Source organism: Mirounga leonina, unplaced genomic scaffold, assembly GCF_011800145.1.
Source record: "Mirounga leonina isolate KUSES-001 unplaced genomic scaffold, KU_Mleo_1.0 Mir_176, whole genome shotgun sequence".
NCBI lineage: Eukaryota > Metazoa > Chordata > Mammalia > Carnivora > Phocidae > Mirounga > Mirounga leonina.
The window spans coordinates 8,817,974-8,832,816 of record NW_023270454.1 but is presented as its reverse complement, the minus strand read 5'-3'; the positions used below and the strand labels follow the sequence as shown (position 1 = coordinate 8,832,816).

Sequence of the window (14,843 nt, the reverse complement as noted above, 5' to 3'; positions counted from 1 at the left end):
GGGGTTGAAACTAGATAAATTGCTACTCTTTTGTTCTAAGTATAAACCATGTCTTTGCACTGAACTTTGGTTCAGATTGTGGAACTTCTTCCCACATGTCTTGGTATGGGACAAAATGTTTTGTTTTTTCTAAAACTCTAATTATTTATATTCTCTTTGTTAAAATAACTAGTGTGTTTTTTGTTGCCTCATTGGCCCTTGACTGGCAAAATTATTTTATGTCAAAGAGTTGTCCCTCTGGTGATTTAAATAGCAAACTAGAGATTTTTCAAGGCAAGAATGCTCATCTTTAAGCACTTAATGCAAGCATATTGTTAAAACGAAATTGGAGTATGGCTGTCTATAGTCTTTCAGACACACCTGTGTTCTTCATTGCTTTTGCAAAGATGAGAAGGGATGATGTTTCTTCTATTTCTTCTCCTTTTTAAGTAGGCTCCATGGCCAGCGTGGAGCCCAGCGCCCGGCTTGAACTCGTGACCTTGAGATCAAGACCTGGGCTGAGATCAAGATTCAGACACTCAACCAACAGAGCCACCCAGGCGCCCCTCTTCTGAGTGTAAGAAGCAAGTGAGATGTGCAGTGCACCCCACTACCCATTCCTCCAGTGGCCTTGCTGGCTAACTCCCCCAGGACAGACAACCACCTCACCAAAAGAGAGGTGCATTTTTTTCTTGATTATATAAGAAAGACAATTCTAGGGGTGCCTGGTTGGCTCCGTCGGTTAAGCGTCTGCCTTCGGCTTGTGTCATGATCCCAGGGTCCCGGGATCAGGTCCCGAGTTGGGCTCCTTGCTTAGCAGGGAGCCTGCTTCTCCCTCTACCTGCCACTTCCCCTGCTTGTGCTCTTTCTCTGTCAAATAAGTAAATAAAATCTTGGAAGGAAGGGAGGGAAGGAGGGAGGGAAGGAAGGAAGGAAGATAATTCTATCCTGAGTACTAACCTGATTCTTTTGAAGATTTTTTTTTTTTAGGAGCAGGGGAGGGGCAGAGAGAGAGGGAGAGAGAGTCTAAGCAGACTCCACACTGAGACGTGGAGCCTGACATGGGGCTCGATCTCATGACCCTGAGATCACCACCTGAGTCGAAACCAAGAGTCGGACGCTCAAACGGACTATGCCACCAAGGGGCCCCATTTTAATTATTTTTTTTTAAGTCAATGAATAAAGTAGAATAACACTTGAAAATTTGGCTGATAATATTCCAATGGGAGTTTTGTTTTTTGGACAGATGTTTAGACCCAGCATATAAAATCTGCTAAATGATGGCGACTTTCTATTCCTCCAAAAATGATCTGTTGAAGAAGGCACTTTCCACTCAGTCCTGGTACAGATGTCAAATTAATGCACAAGATCTTACATAGAACGTCTTTATTTTAGCCTGTTCTTTAAAAAACAAAAACAAGGGCGCCTGGGTGGCTCAGTTGGTTAAGCGACTGCCTTCGGCTCAGGTCATGATCCTGGAGTCCCGGGATCGAGTCCCGCATCGGGCTCCCTGCTCAGCAGGGAGTCTGCTTCTCCCTCTGACCCTCCTCCCTCTCATGCTCTCTGTCTCTCATTCTCTCTGTCTCAAATAAATAAATAAAATCTTTAAAAAACAAATAAACAAACCAAAAAAACCTCTGGTTTTCTCAGTGTTTATAAACATCCACAAAATTTATCTTTTATAAAACAGTGACACAGAACTAACACTCAAATGTCCTGCTCTTGCTATAAGATCACCTTAAAATCAGTCAGCAACCAAGTACTGTGAGATAATGAAGAAATACCAACTACAGTCCCTTGCCTTCTAGGAGTTTATCATCTAGGAGAGAAGTGGGATCCAGGGAACATACCAGTGCTATCAGATGTTCCCTGAGAAAAAAGAGTCCCATGAATAAAAAAGTTCAGGAAACATTTAAAAAAAAAAAGATCTTAGACCAAAGTATAAGAGCTAACACCATAAAGCTTTTAGTGGAAAACAGAGAGAAGATCTTTAGAACTTGTGGCATGGCTTTCTTGAGCTATAGAAAGCAATAACTAAGAGAAAACATTATAAATTAGACCACATCAAAATTACAAGCTCCTGCTCATCAGAAGGTATCAAGAAAATGGATAGGCAAACCACAAAATGGGGGAAATATGTGTAATACGTATATCTGACAATGGGCTAATATCAACAATAAAAAGGCAATATACCCATACAATGGAATATTATTCGGCAACGAAAAGAAATGGGCTATCGAACCACAAAAAAGCTGGAGGAAACTGACATTCACATTGCTGAGTGGAAGAGGCCCATATGTGAAGGCTACATACTATACAATTTCAATCAGATGACATTCTGGAAAAGGTAAAACTATGGAGACAGTAAAAATATCAGTGGCTGCCAGGGGTCGGAAGCAAAGAGCAGGTAGAGCACAGAGGATTCTGAGGACAGTGAAACTTCCGTAGAATATTATAATAGTGGACACAGGTCATCATACTTTTGTCAAAACCCACCAAATATACTGCACAAAGAATGAACCCTAACATAAGCTAGGACTTTAGTTAATATGTCCACACTGGCTTATCAATTGTCACAGATGTGCCCCACTAATGCAAGATAATACTAAGGGTAAGAGAGAGAAGAAATTACTTTTCCACTCAATTTTTCTGTAAACCTAAAATGCTCAAAAAAAAGAAAATCTGTTAAAAATGTATTTTTTAAGCAATACAAAAAAAAAAAAAGACAAACTTTTTTAATAGGCAAAAAAATCTGCCCAGATACTTTACAGAGGAAATACATATAAAGCATGTAGAAAGGTGCTTAATGTCATTAGTCTTCAGGGAAATGCACATGGAAACTGAGATACCATTACTCACCCACCAGAATGACTAAAGAGACTGACGACAGCATAGATTGGTGAGGATGTGAGTAACTGGAACTCTAAACATTTTCGGTTGTTGTACAGAATGGGTACAATCACTTTGGGAAAAGGTCCAGCAGTTTTTTTTAATAAAACTAAATGTGTATTATACCTACCTTCTCTGTCACACAATTTCACTCCTAGGTATTTACCTGAGAGAAAATGATAAATCCACAAAAAGACCTGGACATGAATAGTAATGGCAGTTTTATTCCTGATAGCCCAAAATGGAAACAGCCCAAGTGCCTAGCAACAGAATGGACGGATGTTGCCGTACGAGGGAGTACTACCCAGCAATAAAAGGAACAAATCACTAATAAACACAACATTGGGTTGATCTCAAACATATGCTGAGTTTCTAGAATCCTGGCACAAAAGAGTAAAAACTGTATGACACCATTTATATGAAATTCTAGAAAAGGGAAAACAAATCCAATGTGAAAAAAAGCAAAATCAAATCACTGGTTTTCTCTAAGGGGTGGAGGCGGAGATTGACCAGGAAGGAACATAGGGAACTTTGTGGGTTTGACAGTAATGTTCTCTCTTCTTCTTTTTAAAAAGATTTTATTTGAGAGAGAGCGAACCAGAGAGAGAGCACAAGTGGAGGGAAGGGGCAGAGGGAGAAGCAGATTCCCCACTGAGCAGGGAGCCCGATGCGGGGCTCGATCCCAGGACCCTGGGCAGATACTTAACCGACTGAGGCACCCAGGCACCCCAGTAATGTTCTGTATCTTGATAGGGCATAGGATTACACAGGTAGATGCATCGGTCAAAACTCAAAAAAATGTACACTTAAGATTTGTGCACTTCAGGGTATAAATATTTAAATTTTATATTAATCACATAGAAACTAATATTGACCTCCAGTTAATAATATATGTGCTTATGTATTTGGAAGGAAGTATATTAATGTCATAATTCACTTAGAAATGCACCAAAAATAGGATGGATAAAAGGGTGAATAGAAGGACGGATAGATGGATAGGGGGATGGATACAGAGAGAGCAACAAAGCAAGTACAGTAAAATGGTTGCTAGGTATATGGGTTTATACTATAAATAATATACTTAATTTTTCATGATGAAATATTGGGACCAACTCTTTAAATAAATAGAATCTAAATAGTTTAAACCCTAACATGACAACCCTGCAATATGACCAGGATTTGTACTTTCACAAATACGAAGACAAATCGAGAAAGATAAAACCATTTACTGAATTAAAACAAGTCAAGAGTTTACTAACCAGAATTTAAATAAAAACTTGAAAAACAAACCAACAAACCAAAACAAATCAAGAAACAGGGGAAATTTAATAACAAACCAGACCTGGCCCTATGGTCAGGCTTCCCACCCATTGATGATGTCTTCTGGGATCCATTCTGTGTCTTTAATTCTCCTTGGCATGCTCTCTTGTCTTCCTTTGTCAATGAAGATTTAAAAAATAAAAATAAGACTTCTCAGCCAGGGTGTGCCAGGCTTCTTTAACTCTCTGATAATACATCAGCTCTATTCCAAAAGCACTACGGTCCCGGTTACCATTCAGCTTGCTGCCCGCTAGGATTCCCATGTGACCCTCTTTGGATATTTTGTCCAGTCTTTCATTCATCAAAAAACCATTCCGCACTGACTGTGCCCTGCTCCCAAGCGGCTTAGCATGCGCGGGCCGCCGGGCTGGGCGAGCTGCTGGAACGGGAGACGGGCCGGCGGCAGGCAGTGGCTTCTGGCCAGGGAAGGCTTCCTGCCGCCAGTGCGCCCAGAGCCTCCCACAATGAGCTGGCGCTAAGACACGTGGAATGCAGGAAGCGCCGCCGAGAAACTCTCCGTACCTCACCCCAGTCAGCGTTCATTTCTACTGGGGGCCAAACGGCAGACGCCTCGCACTGGTTATGGTAACTTCCAGCTCTCTTTGAGATCGAAACACACTAGCTCCCCAGCACCACGCCACACACACATTTTTAAAATTACCATGAAACAAGGAAGGAGGGAGGATGTGGCACATGCCATCCTACATCCCACTCACTTCAAGTAAAGGACACCTAAATTCCTATGTCATCCAACGACTGATCCCACAAATGGGCCCAAGCAAGGCTGCCCACGTCCGCTCGTGTTTACAGACAGCATCACGCGGGTTCAAGCACCAGGCTGCCCCAAGACCGAATCACGCAGCCCAAAACCTTTATGGGGGTGGGGGGCAGCTGGCTGCCCGCAATCTGGCAGGCCCCTTCTCTCGGGTCACTCTTCTGTCCCTGCAGCAGAAAATCTCAAAGGACCGCCACACTGCTTGAGTTAAAGTCTCCATTTATTTTTATTTTTTTTACAAAAACCCAACATAAGACTATTGTGCTCATGACAGGAAAAGGGGGTGGGATGGACATGGCATGGACATCAAAGAGCTTCCCCCTGCAAAACGGCATCATTTCAAACCAGGAGCCGCCTGCGCACGCGCACACGCACAGGCCGCGGCCGAGGAGGGGCTCCCACCCGCCCGGCCAGGACCCCGCCGGCCGCGCAGGCCTGGGCTCGAGGAGCGGCGCGCACCGCGCGGAAAACCACCGTCAGCGGCGCAGACGCTCAGACGGCCCCCGGAGCACCTTGGGGACGCTCTCACCTAGGGGAGTGCCCCCCGGGGCGAAGAGCAAACTGGCTAGCTGGGGACGAGGACGTCCTGGGCCCAGGCGACAAGGGGTGACCTGCGGACGCCCGGGGAAACCCACGTGAGCCCGCAGGGCCGTTCGCGTGTTGCAGAGGAGTCCCAGTCACGTGGTGTACAGGCCGTCTGAGTTTCCCAGCGGGACAGATGGGCACCGAGGGCATTCGAAGCGTGTGGCTGGGCCTCCCCGCGGCCACCTCGCATTAACTAGCAGTCACTCTCCAGGAGCGCCTAACCGAGCAACGTAAAAGGTCTGACTGCCCGGCCTCTTGCTCCTGAGCAGCGTCCCTTAGGCACATGGCCAGTGTCCAGCAGAGCCTGCTGCTTGGAGTCCCTCAGGTTAGTGTCCTGTTAGGTCCAAATAGCGCTCGCCTTGTTGGCGGCTCTGACACCATAACCCTCCCTGCAGTAGACGTTGATGTCATCCAGAATCTCAGGCCACTCGGCTACTCCTGGATCTCCCAACAGCATTCGGGGACCCACCAGCCTGGCTCCGCGACAGGGGGTCCTAACACAGACTGCGCTTTTCTCACCGGGTCCCACTGAAAGCCAGTTTGTGAGTTCCTCACATTAAAATAAACAAGATAAAAATAGCAGCCACATATATAGCTCAAAACACCACACTCTTTGGCTCCCCAGAGGGAAGAAGGCTACTGCTAAAAGGAATAAAGTTAGGAGTCAAGGAAAGGGCAGTTAGAAAGTTAGGGTGCAGGGAGTCTGGACCCCTTTGCTGGGCTGCTGAGAAGCAAAATTGGATTTCCTGGGTAGCTGCCTCTGTAGGAGAGCGACAAGAAGATGCCAGTGGGAACCTCTGGAGGCCACAAGCCCTGGGAGCAGCCCTGGTCTCGTGTGCCAAGAAGGAGAGGTCCTTCAGGTCCAGCTAGCCCTCTACCTGGGTGGGAGCTACAGGACAGAGCCTGGCTTCAAAATGATACTTAAAGAGACCCACTGAGACAGACGGGTCAGAGGAGAATGTGCCCCCAAGAAAGAGAAGCACAGGGTGTCAAGGTCTGGGGAAGACGGAACTGGCTTAAGGCATGTACATGACCAGGACAGACCTGAGCTTTTGTCCAGCTGTGGGAAACCACCTGTGTTCAACTTCACTGCAAGAAAGTGGGGTCCAGGAAAATGGTAGAAGTCATGGGTTAAATCCCTGCCAGATGCCACCGACACCCTCTTCGGTTCTCCTACTGCCACCACCACCACCAAAAAAAAAAAAAAATTAGCTTATTTCCATTTCAGCCAGGGAATAGAAATGTAAACCCAGAGTGCAAAGTGGTGTATGAATGCCTGTGGAATCTCAGGCCAGACTGGAGCCTATCTTCTTATCATTCTGGCACATACCAAATCTCAGGGGGTCCTGGGACAACCTGGCATGAGGGATCTAAAAACTACAGGTAACATAGGGCATAGGTCCAGACAAAGGTGGAGGGAAGGTGAATTTCACCAAGGTATTTATCCCAAGGCAGGCGCCTTGCTGTAAGACTTCCCGGCCAGCCGGGTGGGGGTCCACAAAGGATGCTCGTTCATTCTATGCCAGAGAGAGCAGGCCAACCTGCAGACCACTTCAGATCACAGCTGGAGGTGCGGCCTGCCAGTTCTCTGTTCTCTTACGTGAGAGAGAGCTGCCAGGAAAGCCTGAAGCCAAAGCACAACGTGTGTTTCAAAAGGAGGGCCGAACAAAAAGAGCCACCTGGGAGCACTGTCTTCAGGTCTCACTCCTTCCTCATTCTTCTCTTCCAAACGGGAGAGAATGGGTGCGCGAGGACAAGTTCTGGGACAGCTTGACCTAGCGATGAATCCTCAAACACACTCAATCCAGCACAGGGAAGCCCCGCTGTTCCCAAAGGTGCAGGTCCTCCCCACGGACTCAAGCAACAGGAGGTCGCAAGCTCCAGATCACCGGCTGGCAACAGATGGAGAAAGAAACAAACCAAGAGGGCTTATCTCGTCCAGGGCCCCTAGGAGGGCCAAGCCTGCCCTTTCTTGTTTCTGCACACAGATGCCCTGGGGAATACAGAGATGATCTTTAAGGATGAGCCACATACCATAAGGCCAGGATCCATCTCCACCAACGTACAGAACATCAGGAAACTCAGTGGGTCCCTCACTTTGTGAAATCGGCAGAAATCTCAAACTGCCCCCCAAATCTATCTATCTATATATATATGTATATGTATATGTATGTGAGAATGTGTGTGCATATATATATACATATATATACACACATATATATAAATAAGCCTCGAATGGCAAATCTGAAACTTTCTTTTAAATAATAATAATAGTTGTTACTGAATTTAAAAACCACAAACCAGCTGTCCTGGGCTTATGAACTGCGTGAGTGACTCCCCGGAGTCCCCATGATCCTCAGTGTAAGCTATCAGTCAGTGCCCTGTGTAGGGAACCCCCGTGTCCTCCGACCAGGGTTCCAGGCCCAGTGTGGCCGACTTTAAGAAGGCTATTTCCTTTCCACTCTTCCCGCCGCCTCTCCCGGCAGACGGTTTGGGCCACCCGCCCAGCGGGTGGCCCTGACGCCCTTCAACGTCTAGGAACCTTAGGAACCGTCTCCCCCACTCTGCTCATCCTCTCCCCAAAACTTGCAATGCCCCTAGATGAATTTGAAGCACTTGGTCTTGTCGTGGGGCAGGCGGGTCTTGAAGAGCACAGAGTCCACCCTGAATTGAGTGTACAGTAGGGGCATATAGCCATACACCTTGACAAAAAAGTTGATACATTTGTGCCGCTCATGAAAGTGGGAATCATCGTGTGACAGGGCCTGGGGGCATCCTGGGCATCGGAAGGTCCACCGAGAGGTCACCTGGGAACAGGGAAGAAAGAGCACAGTGAGAACCACAGGGACCAGGACAGACAGAAATCCTGCCACCTCACCAATCCGCCGTGTCCATTTTGCCAGGGAAGGCACTGACCGCAGGTGGCCACGTTCACCCCTGGGGGAGTCAGAAGCCAGGCCCTCGGCTCCCTTCCTGCCACATCTGTAGCTGTATCGTTGGAAAGGGTGCTCTTTCCAAATGACCTAAACGGTAGATATCAAAAGCCTGAAAAGGTTTAGCATTACTTGTCTCAGTAACTCAACCTCTAGCATTTATCTGGGTCGCACAGCAAGATGTAGGTCTAAAGGTGTTCATTTCATCAATGTTTTTAGTAGCAAAATACTGGAAAAGTGCCCATCAAAAGGGGACCAGTTAAATAATTATGAAATACTACACATCCACTAGAAAAGGTATTTAGGAAAATTATATCTGAGGACATGGCAAAGTGGTTATATTATAGTAGCAGCAATAGTAGTAGTTATGATGATGCTGATGAAATTTCAAGCAATTAGAAAAGTATAAAGAATAATACCACAGCTTCACTACCAGCAATGTGGCAGACCAAAGAACATAAAAAGTCCCTTAGCAGAGAATACCTGAAAATGCAGGATGAACTATATAAACTAACTCTTTAGAGAGAGTAATGAAAGAAAACTTGTAATGAAAGAAAGGAAAGGAAATGTAAAGAAAGAAATTAAACCCTCAGAGGCCAAAATAATGAAAAAGCCTGAATCCAATGAGATAGCCAGGAGCTTTGGTTTTTAACGGGCTGGGGAGGCAAGAGCCACAAAACTTTACTGGAGATTTTTTAAACACCAGGACCCGGTGGAAGGCTGCACAGGTGGGAGGCAGCTCCACAGAAAGCTGTCTTCTTCCCAGTCTTAGCTCTAAGTGGAAGAAGAAACATCACCTGTAAGAATGTATAACCACACACTGGCCCTCACCCACCTGAGGCTAGGGTTTGTTACCTGTGTGTCCTGAAAAGATGCTAATTTAAACAGGTCTCAAGTAGCTACTGACCCAGGGTATGTGGAAGAAGCAAATCCAAATCCTCTCAGGTATAAATTCAGGCCTCCTAGAAATTCTATAAGTAAAGTCCCAAAGAATATGATTTCACAATCAAAAGTCACAAAAAAGGGAATGAGCCACATGCGGGAGAATCTGCAGAAACAACAGAATCAGACCCCAAAACCCCAAAATCGCAGGATTCTCAGTTGGTAACTAGAACAGTAAGTGTATATGTGCCCTGAAATTTTGAAAGACTACTTAAAGTTTGATAAAGAAAGAAGGGACTCTCAAAAAAGTCCTAGTGGAGGGGCGCCTGGGTGGCTCAGTCGTTAAGCGTCTGCCTTCTGCTCAGGTCATGATCCCGGGGTCCTGGGATCGAGCCCCACATCGGGCTCCCTGCTCCGCGGGAAGCCTGCTTCTCCCTCTCCCACTCCCCCTGCTTGTGTTCCCTCTCTCGCTGTCTCTCTCTCTGTCAGATAAATAAAAATCTTTAAAAAAAAAAAAAAAAAGTCCTAGTGGATATGAAAAAGAACCAAATAGAATAGGAATGAAAAGCATACTGAATTAAATCAGACAATGGATGGATGTGAAGAGAAAATTAGTGAGGAAAAGTATACTAAAATTATTACCCAGAATAGAAAATACTGACTGAAAGCTTTAAAATATAGGAAAGCAAGATTGAGAGACATGGAGAAGAGATACTGTATGATTCCATTTAGATGAAGTTCAAAAAGAGGCAAAACTGATCCTGCAAGAGAAAAAAGACCTTGACTCGCTGTCATTCCGCCAGCCGAGCTCTCCTGCCTGCAGGAACCCAGCGTCCTCCTCGCCCTGCCCTCCCTCCAGTGGCCGCGGTGCGGGGGAATGACTCAAGAATGCGGGGAAGACGCTCAACCTCCGTAATAACCAGGCAAACGTAAATGAAAACAGTGGGATACAGCTTATACCCATCAGATAGGCAAAAATGGAAGTGTGGCCGTACCAAACGTCAGGATGTGGAGAAACTGCAACTATTATACAGTGCCGGTGAGTATATACACTGGTGGATCTATTTTGAAGAAAGCTGGGTATTATCAAGTATAATTGAAGGTACATATACCCCATGTCCTCACGTGAGAGGAATGGATGGGGGGAGGGTGATATTAGACATCTACTCTATTTATAATGTTTTAATTTATTTTCTTTTTCTTTTTTATTTTTTTTTAAGTAGGCTCCACGCCCAGCATGCAGCCCAACGCGGGGCTTGAACTCATGACCCTGAGATCAAGACCTGAGCTGAGATTGAGTCGGACCCTTAACCAACTGAGCCACCCAGGTGTCCCAAGTTTCTTTTAAAAAAAGAAGAAACATGTATAATCTGACACAGGGCAAAATGTTAATATTCGGCAAAACTGTTGGGTATGCATGTTTGTTATAGTCTTCCCTTTTTTAAAAACATTTCATTCATACGTTGTAAATCAGTAGTAAGCAAGTGTTTCAAATATATAAATACTTCCTGTATGTATAGACATATAGAATCCTTTAAATATATACCTGTCCTTAAACACCCATGTAAAAATAAGAAAGTCTAACATTTTCAGTACCCACAATCCCATAATCCCATCGTGCATCTTCCCTCCATAGAAATTGCTATCCTGAATTTTGTTTTCAAACTTCCCTTCCCCTCCCGGCTTTAAAAAAGTGGTTTTACCATATGTGCATTTATCCCTAAATGACTGGCATGTTTTAGACTTTAGGTAAATGAAACCAAACCATAAGCATCCCTCTGCAGTTAGCTTTTTAAAAACAGTGTATGTGAGCTTAGTCAGTGTGGATGCTTGCGGCTACAGTTCATTAATTTTCACTGCCCCAAAGTCTTAAAAATGCCGTCCTCCACACTTTTCCAAAGTTTTAGGTTTTGCCCTTTTGTATTTAAATCATTAATCATTTTGGACATGATTCTGTGTATGGTATAAGACAGGAACCCAATTTCATTTTTTCCTCATAACTAGTTTGCATTACACGCTCAGTTCATCCAGACCTCAGTGATCTGCAGTGCTGGTTCTGTAATGTAGATATATTCTTAGATCGATCCATCTACTCTTTTTCTCATTTGGAAATTCTTTATTCTGGGTGTCAATTCTTTGTCATTTATAGGCATTGACATCCCAGTGTGTGGCTTGTTTTTTCGTATATTGAATTTTGTTGAACAAAGTTTTTTATTTTAATGTATTCAAACCAATCAGTCTTTTCCTCTATATTTTGCACTTTTTATTTCTTAAAATTCCTTACTTTCTTTTTCATACGGATAACCAATTATACCAGCCCTCACTTGTAAATATTTTATGTCGAGTTTCCAAATATGCATGGATCTGTGTCTAACCTCCACTTTGTGCCCCTGGTCTGTCTGTCATCCCTGTGCTGACATCGCATTGTCTGAGCTCCTATCACGTCGTGATCTGTGACAAGTACACATCTTCCTCACTAGTCCCTTGGCTACTCTGGTCCTTTGCCTTTCCATACGAATTGGGGAAGTCTGTCAAGTTCCACACCAAAGCAAAGACATCCTAATAGGCTTTTGATTAGCGTTACACTGAAACTTTGGATTTGAGGAGAACTGCTATTCTGACAATACAGGGTTTGTCCATGAACGTGGACGTGGTCTCTATCCCCATTTGTTTAGTGGATTATCTCCCCTTATATTGACTCGAATGGGAATCTTCTAAAGTTTCACCATTAAGTATAATATTTGCTATAATGTTCATGTTTTTAATAAAGTCTAGAAATTTCTCATTCTCTTTTTCAAAATTGCCTGTCCCTTATCCTCTCTATTCCTCCCTTCTTGGTTCCATGTTGGACCTTCTCCTTATATCCTCTGTGCCTCTTAACCTCTTTCTTATTTTCTATCTCTGCATATCTCTGAAATTCTTTCTCGGAAACTTTTTTATCTCCTAGCTGATTAACTTTCTCTTCAGCTAAGTCTGGTCTTTTTATCCCATTCACAGAGATTTCCGTTTTAGTAATTCTAATTTTCATTACCTTAGTTCTAGTTAGGTTTTTCAAATCCGCTTGTTCTTTTTTCTCTTAGTAATTTGTTGATTTTTATGTTTTCAATTCCTTAGTCTTTATTTCTAGTCATTTAAAACCTACTTATTTTATAGTCTAGCCAATGGTTTGATTATTTGGAATTCTTGGGGAGCTAACCTTACTTTTTGTCGTATCTGTTAACTCTTGCTCAGGGTCGCCTGTCCCCTCACGTGACTGGTACTTTCAGGATTTCAAGCTCATCTTCAATGAGGTTCTACCTGTGGGTGTCCTATGTGGCTTGAGGTGAGGAATGTCTCTTGATAGCAATTTTTGGTCTTATTCTGTCAAATAGTCAAAGGATATCAATGGCTAGGTCTAATTTTCATATAGCATGAGTCTCCAAACCCATGAAAGCTCAGACTACTTAAAATTCTCAATCTATAGTTTCCCCCCGCTACCCTCCAAAATCCAGGTTAAAATAAACAAGTTGCCTGCCATCTTCCTGGGCCAACAGGTAGATCTCAGTTCCAATTCTCTGCCCAAAGGTTCTTCACCCTTTTCTCACATGAGTGATAAAACACAAGCCTCTAGAAGATAAATTAACAGCACCCCACCCAAGGAGCCCCAGTGACACATTACATGTTTGCCACTCTGATTTTTAGTTCCCCCTTCCTTTCTGGCAATTATCTTACTTTATTACTTATTAAATAAGCCCAACTATACATTGAAAAAAAGTTTGTTATGTGAACACTAAAAACATGGTATTTTAGGTTACCTAGTCCACAATATTGCCAGAACCAGAAAATTTACTGTTAACTTTAAAAGCAGACTACAAAAAAAGTACATATTTAAAAAAAATAAAGATAAAAAAGCTACCACCACAGACAGGGAACCACAGAACCAAAAGAAATATGCCAAAAGGCCTGAGTAATTTTTTTTAAGATTTTATTTATTTATTTGACAGAGAGAGAGAGTGCACAAGCACGGGGAGTGGAAGAGGGAGAAGCAGGCTCTCTGCTGAGCAGGGAGCCCGATGCAGGACTCCATCCCAGGACCCTGGGATCATGACCTGAGCTGAAGGCAGATGTTTAACTGACTAAGCCACCCAAGTGCCCCTAGGCCTGAGTAACTTTTATTTCTTTCTGAATACATCTATCTTTGCCCAAATAATTTAAAAGTGATTATTACTATCATAAACTGAGGAAAAAATGAAGATTCAATGGCCCATCCCATAATTTTTAGCTGAAGAGTACACATCACATATACAGCCAGTAAGAGCCATCAGAACCCGGGTCTCCAGAGTTGAAACAGGGGAGCGCACTGGTCAGTGCCCCAAGGGCAGCTCACCACGCAGCCGCAAGTTTGAGGGAGTCAGGACTTCCGCAGTAGCAGTCTCTGTGAAGGAACCCACGAGGCTCCCTACTTCTCCCTCTCACTCCCACCAGACTCCCCACTTCTCCAGTTCTCACAGGACTCCTGCGGTTACAGGGAACAATGAGTTACCACTCTTCCCACCATCCTCCCTGTCAAGAATTTGCCAAGAGAAGGATATTATCAAACAGCACCTATGTATGGTATTCTCCTTCGTCCTCCCTATACCTAACAATCTTTCTCCTCATCCCAGATGCCAGCATCCAACCACAGGGGAAAAGCCCCTTACCTTGCAAATGATTTCATTTGACACAAAAAGATAGACTGTTTTCACTGAAGCAGTGGTTTCTAATCATGTGTCCCATCAGTAAAAAAAATTTTGACACTGCAACCCCAGTGTATTTATAAAGTACATTTATATATATTTTTGTATATATACTTATATATTATAGAAAACTGTATTACATAATAAAACATACAAAGAAAGGAATTAAGAAAGATGAAGCAAGGGGCGCCTGGGTGGCTCAGTCGTTAAGCGTCTGCCTTCGGCTCAGGTCATGATCCCAGGGTCCTGGGATCGAGCCCCGCATCGGGCTCCCTCCTCGGCGAGAAGCCTGCTTCTCCCTCTCCCACTCCCCCTGCTTGTGTTCCTGCTCTCGCTATCTCTCTCTCTCTGTCAAATAAATAAATAAAAAATCTTAAAAAAAAAAAAGAAAGATGAAGCAACAGCTAAACTATAAAAAGAAGTTTAAACATTTACCTAACCAATACCATGGATTATATTTTATGTGGGAATGTTCCAGGTTATTCAGTCTAAGAGAAGTATTAGTGTCCTGCACAGTAATAGTAAGGAAAATCCTTGAATAGATGTTGAGAACCTCCTTTACCAGAGAATTAAGATGTGTACTTATGCTGCCTCCCTCTACTTCCTTATTACCTAAGCCACCCGTCTTCTAAATGCTTACTGAGTTCTGAAATCCTTTGTTCTCAATGAAGCCTGTTTACATTCTAGATCTTTCTCCTTCTTAAAAGATAACATTATTCAAACCAATAATATGAAATTAACTCCCTGTTCTTTATTTACTCAGTA

At 43.8% G+C, this 14,843-nt stretch overlaps 1 protein-coding gene across 6 annotated transcripts in view; it reads right to left on the bottom strand.

Moving 5' to 3' along the window:
* Positions 1-5,165: 5,165 nt before the first annotated feature.
* Positions 5,166-14,843, bottom strand: part of EXTL3 (exostosin like glycosyltransferase 3) — a 155,622-nt gene continuing 145,944 nt past the window's right edge. For all 6 annotated transcript variants that reach the window (XM_035022637.1, XM_035022635.1, XM_035022636.1 and 3 more), the window contains one exon: positions 5,166-8,355. In XM_035022637.1, the coding sequence (XP_034878528.1) occupies positions 8,146-8,355 (210 nt within the window). In that variant the 3' untranslated portion in view covers positions 5,166-8,145. The remainder of the gene's footprint in view (positions 8,356-14,843) is intronic.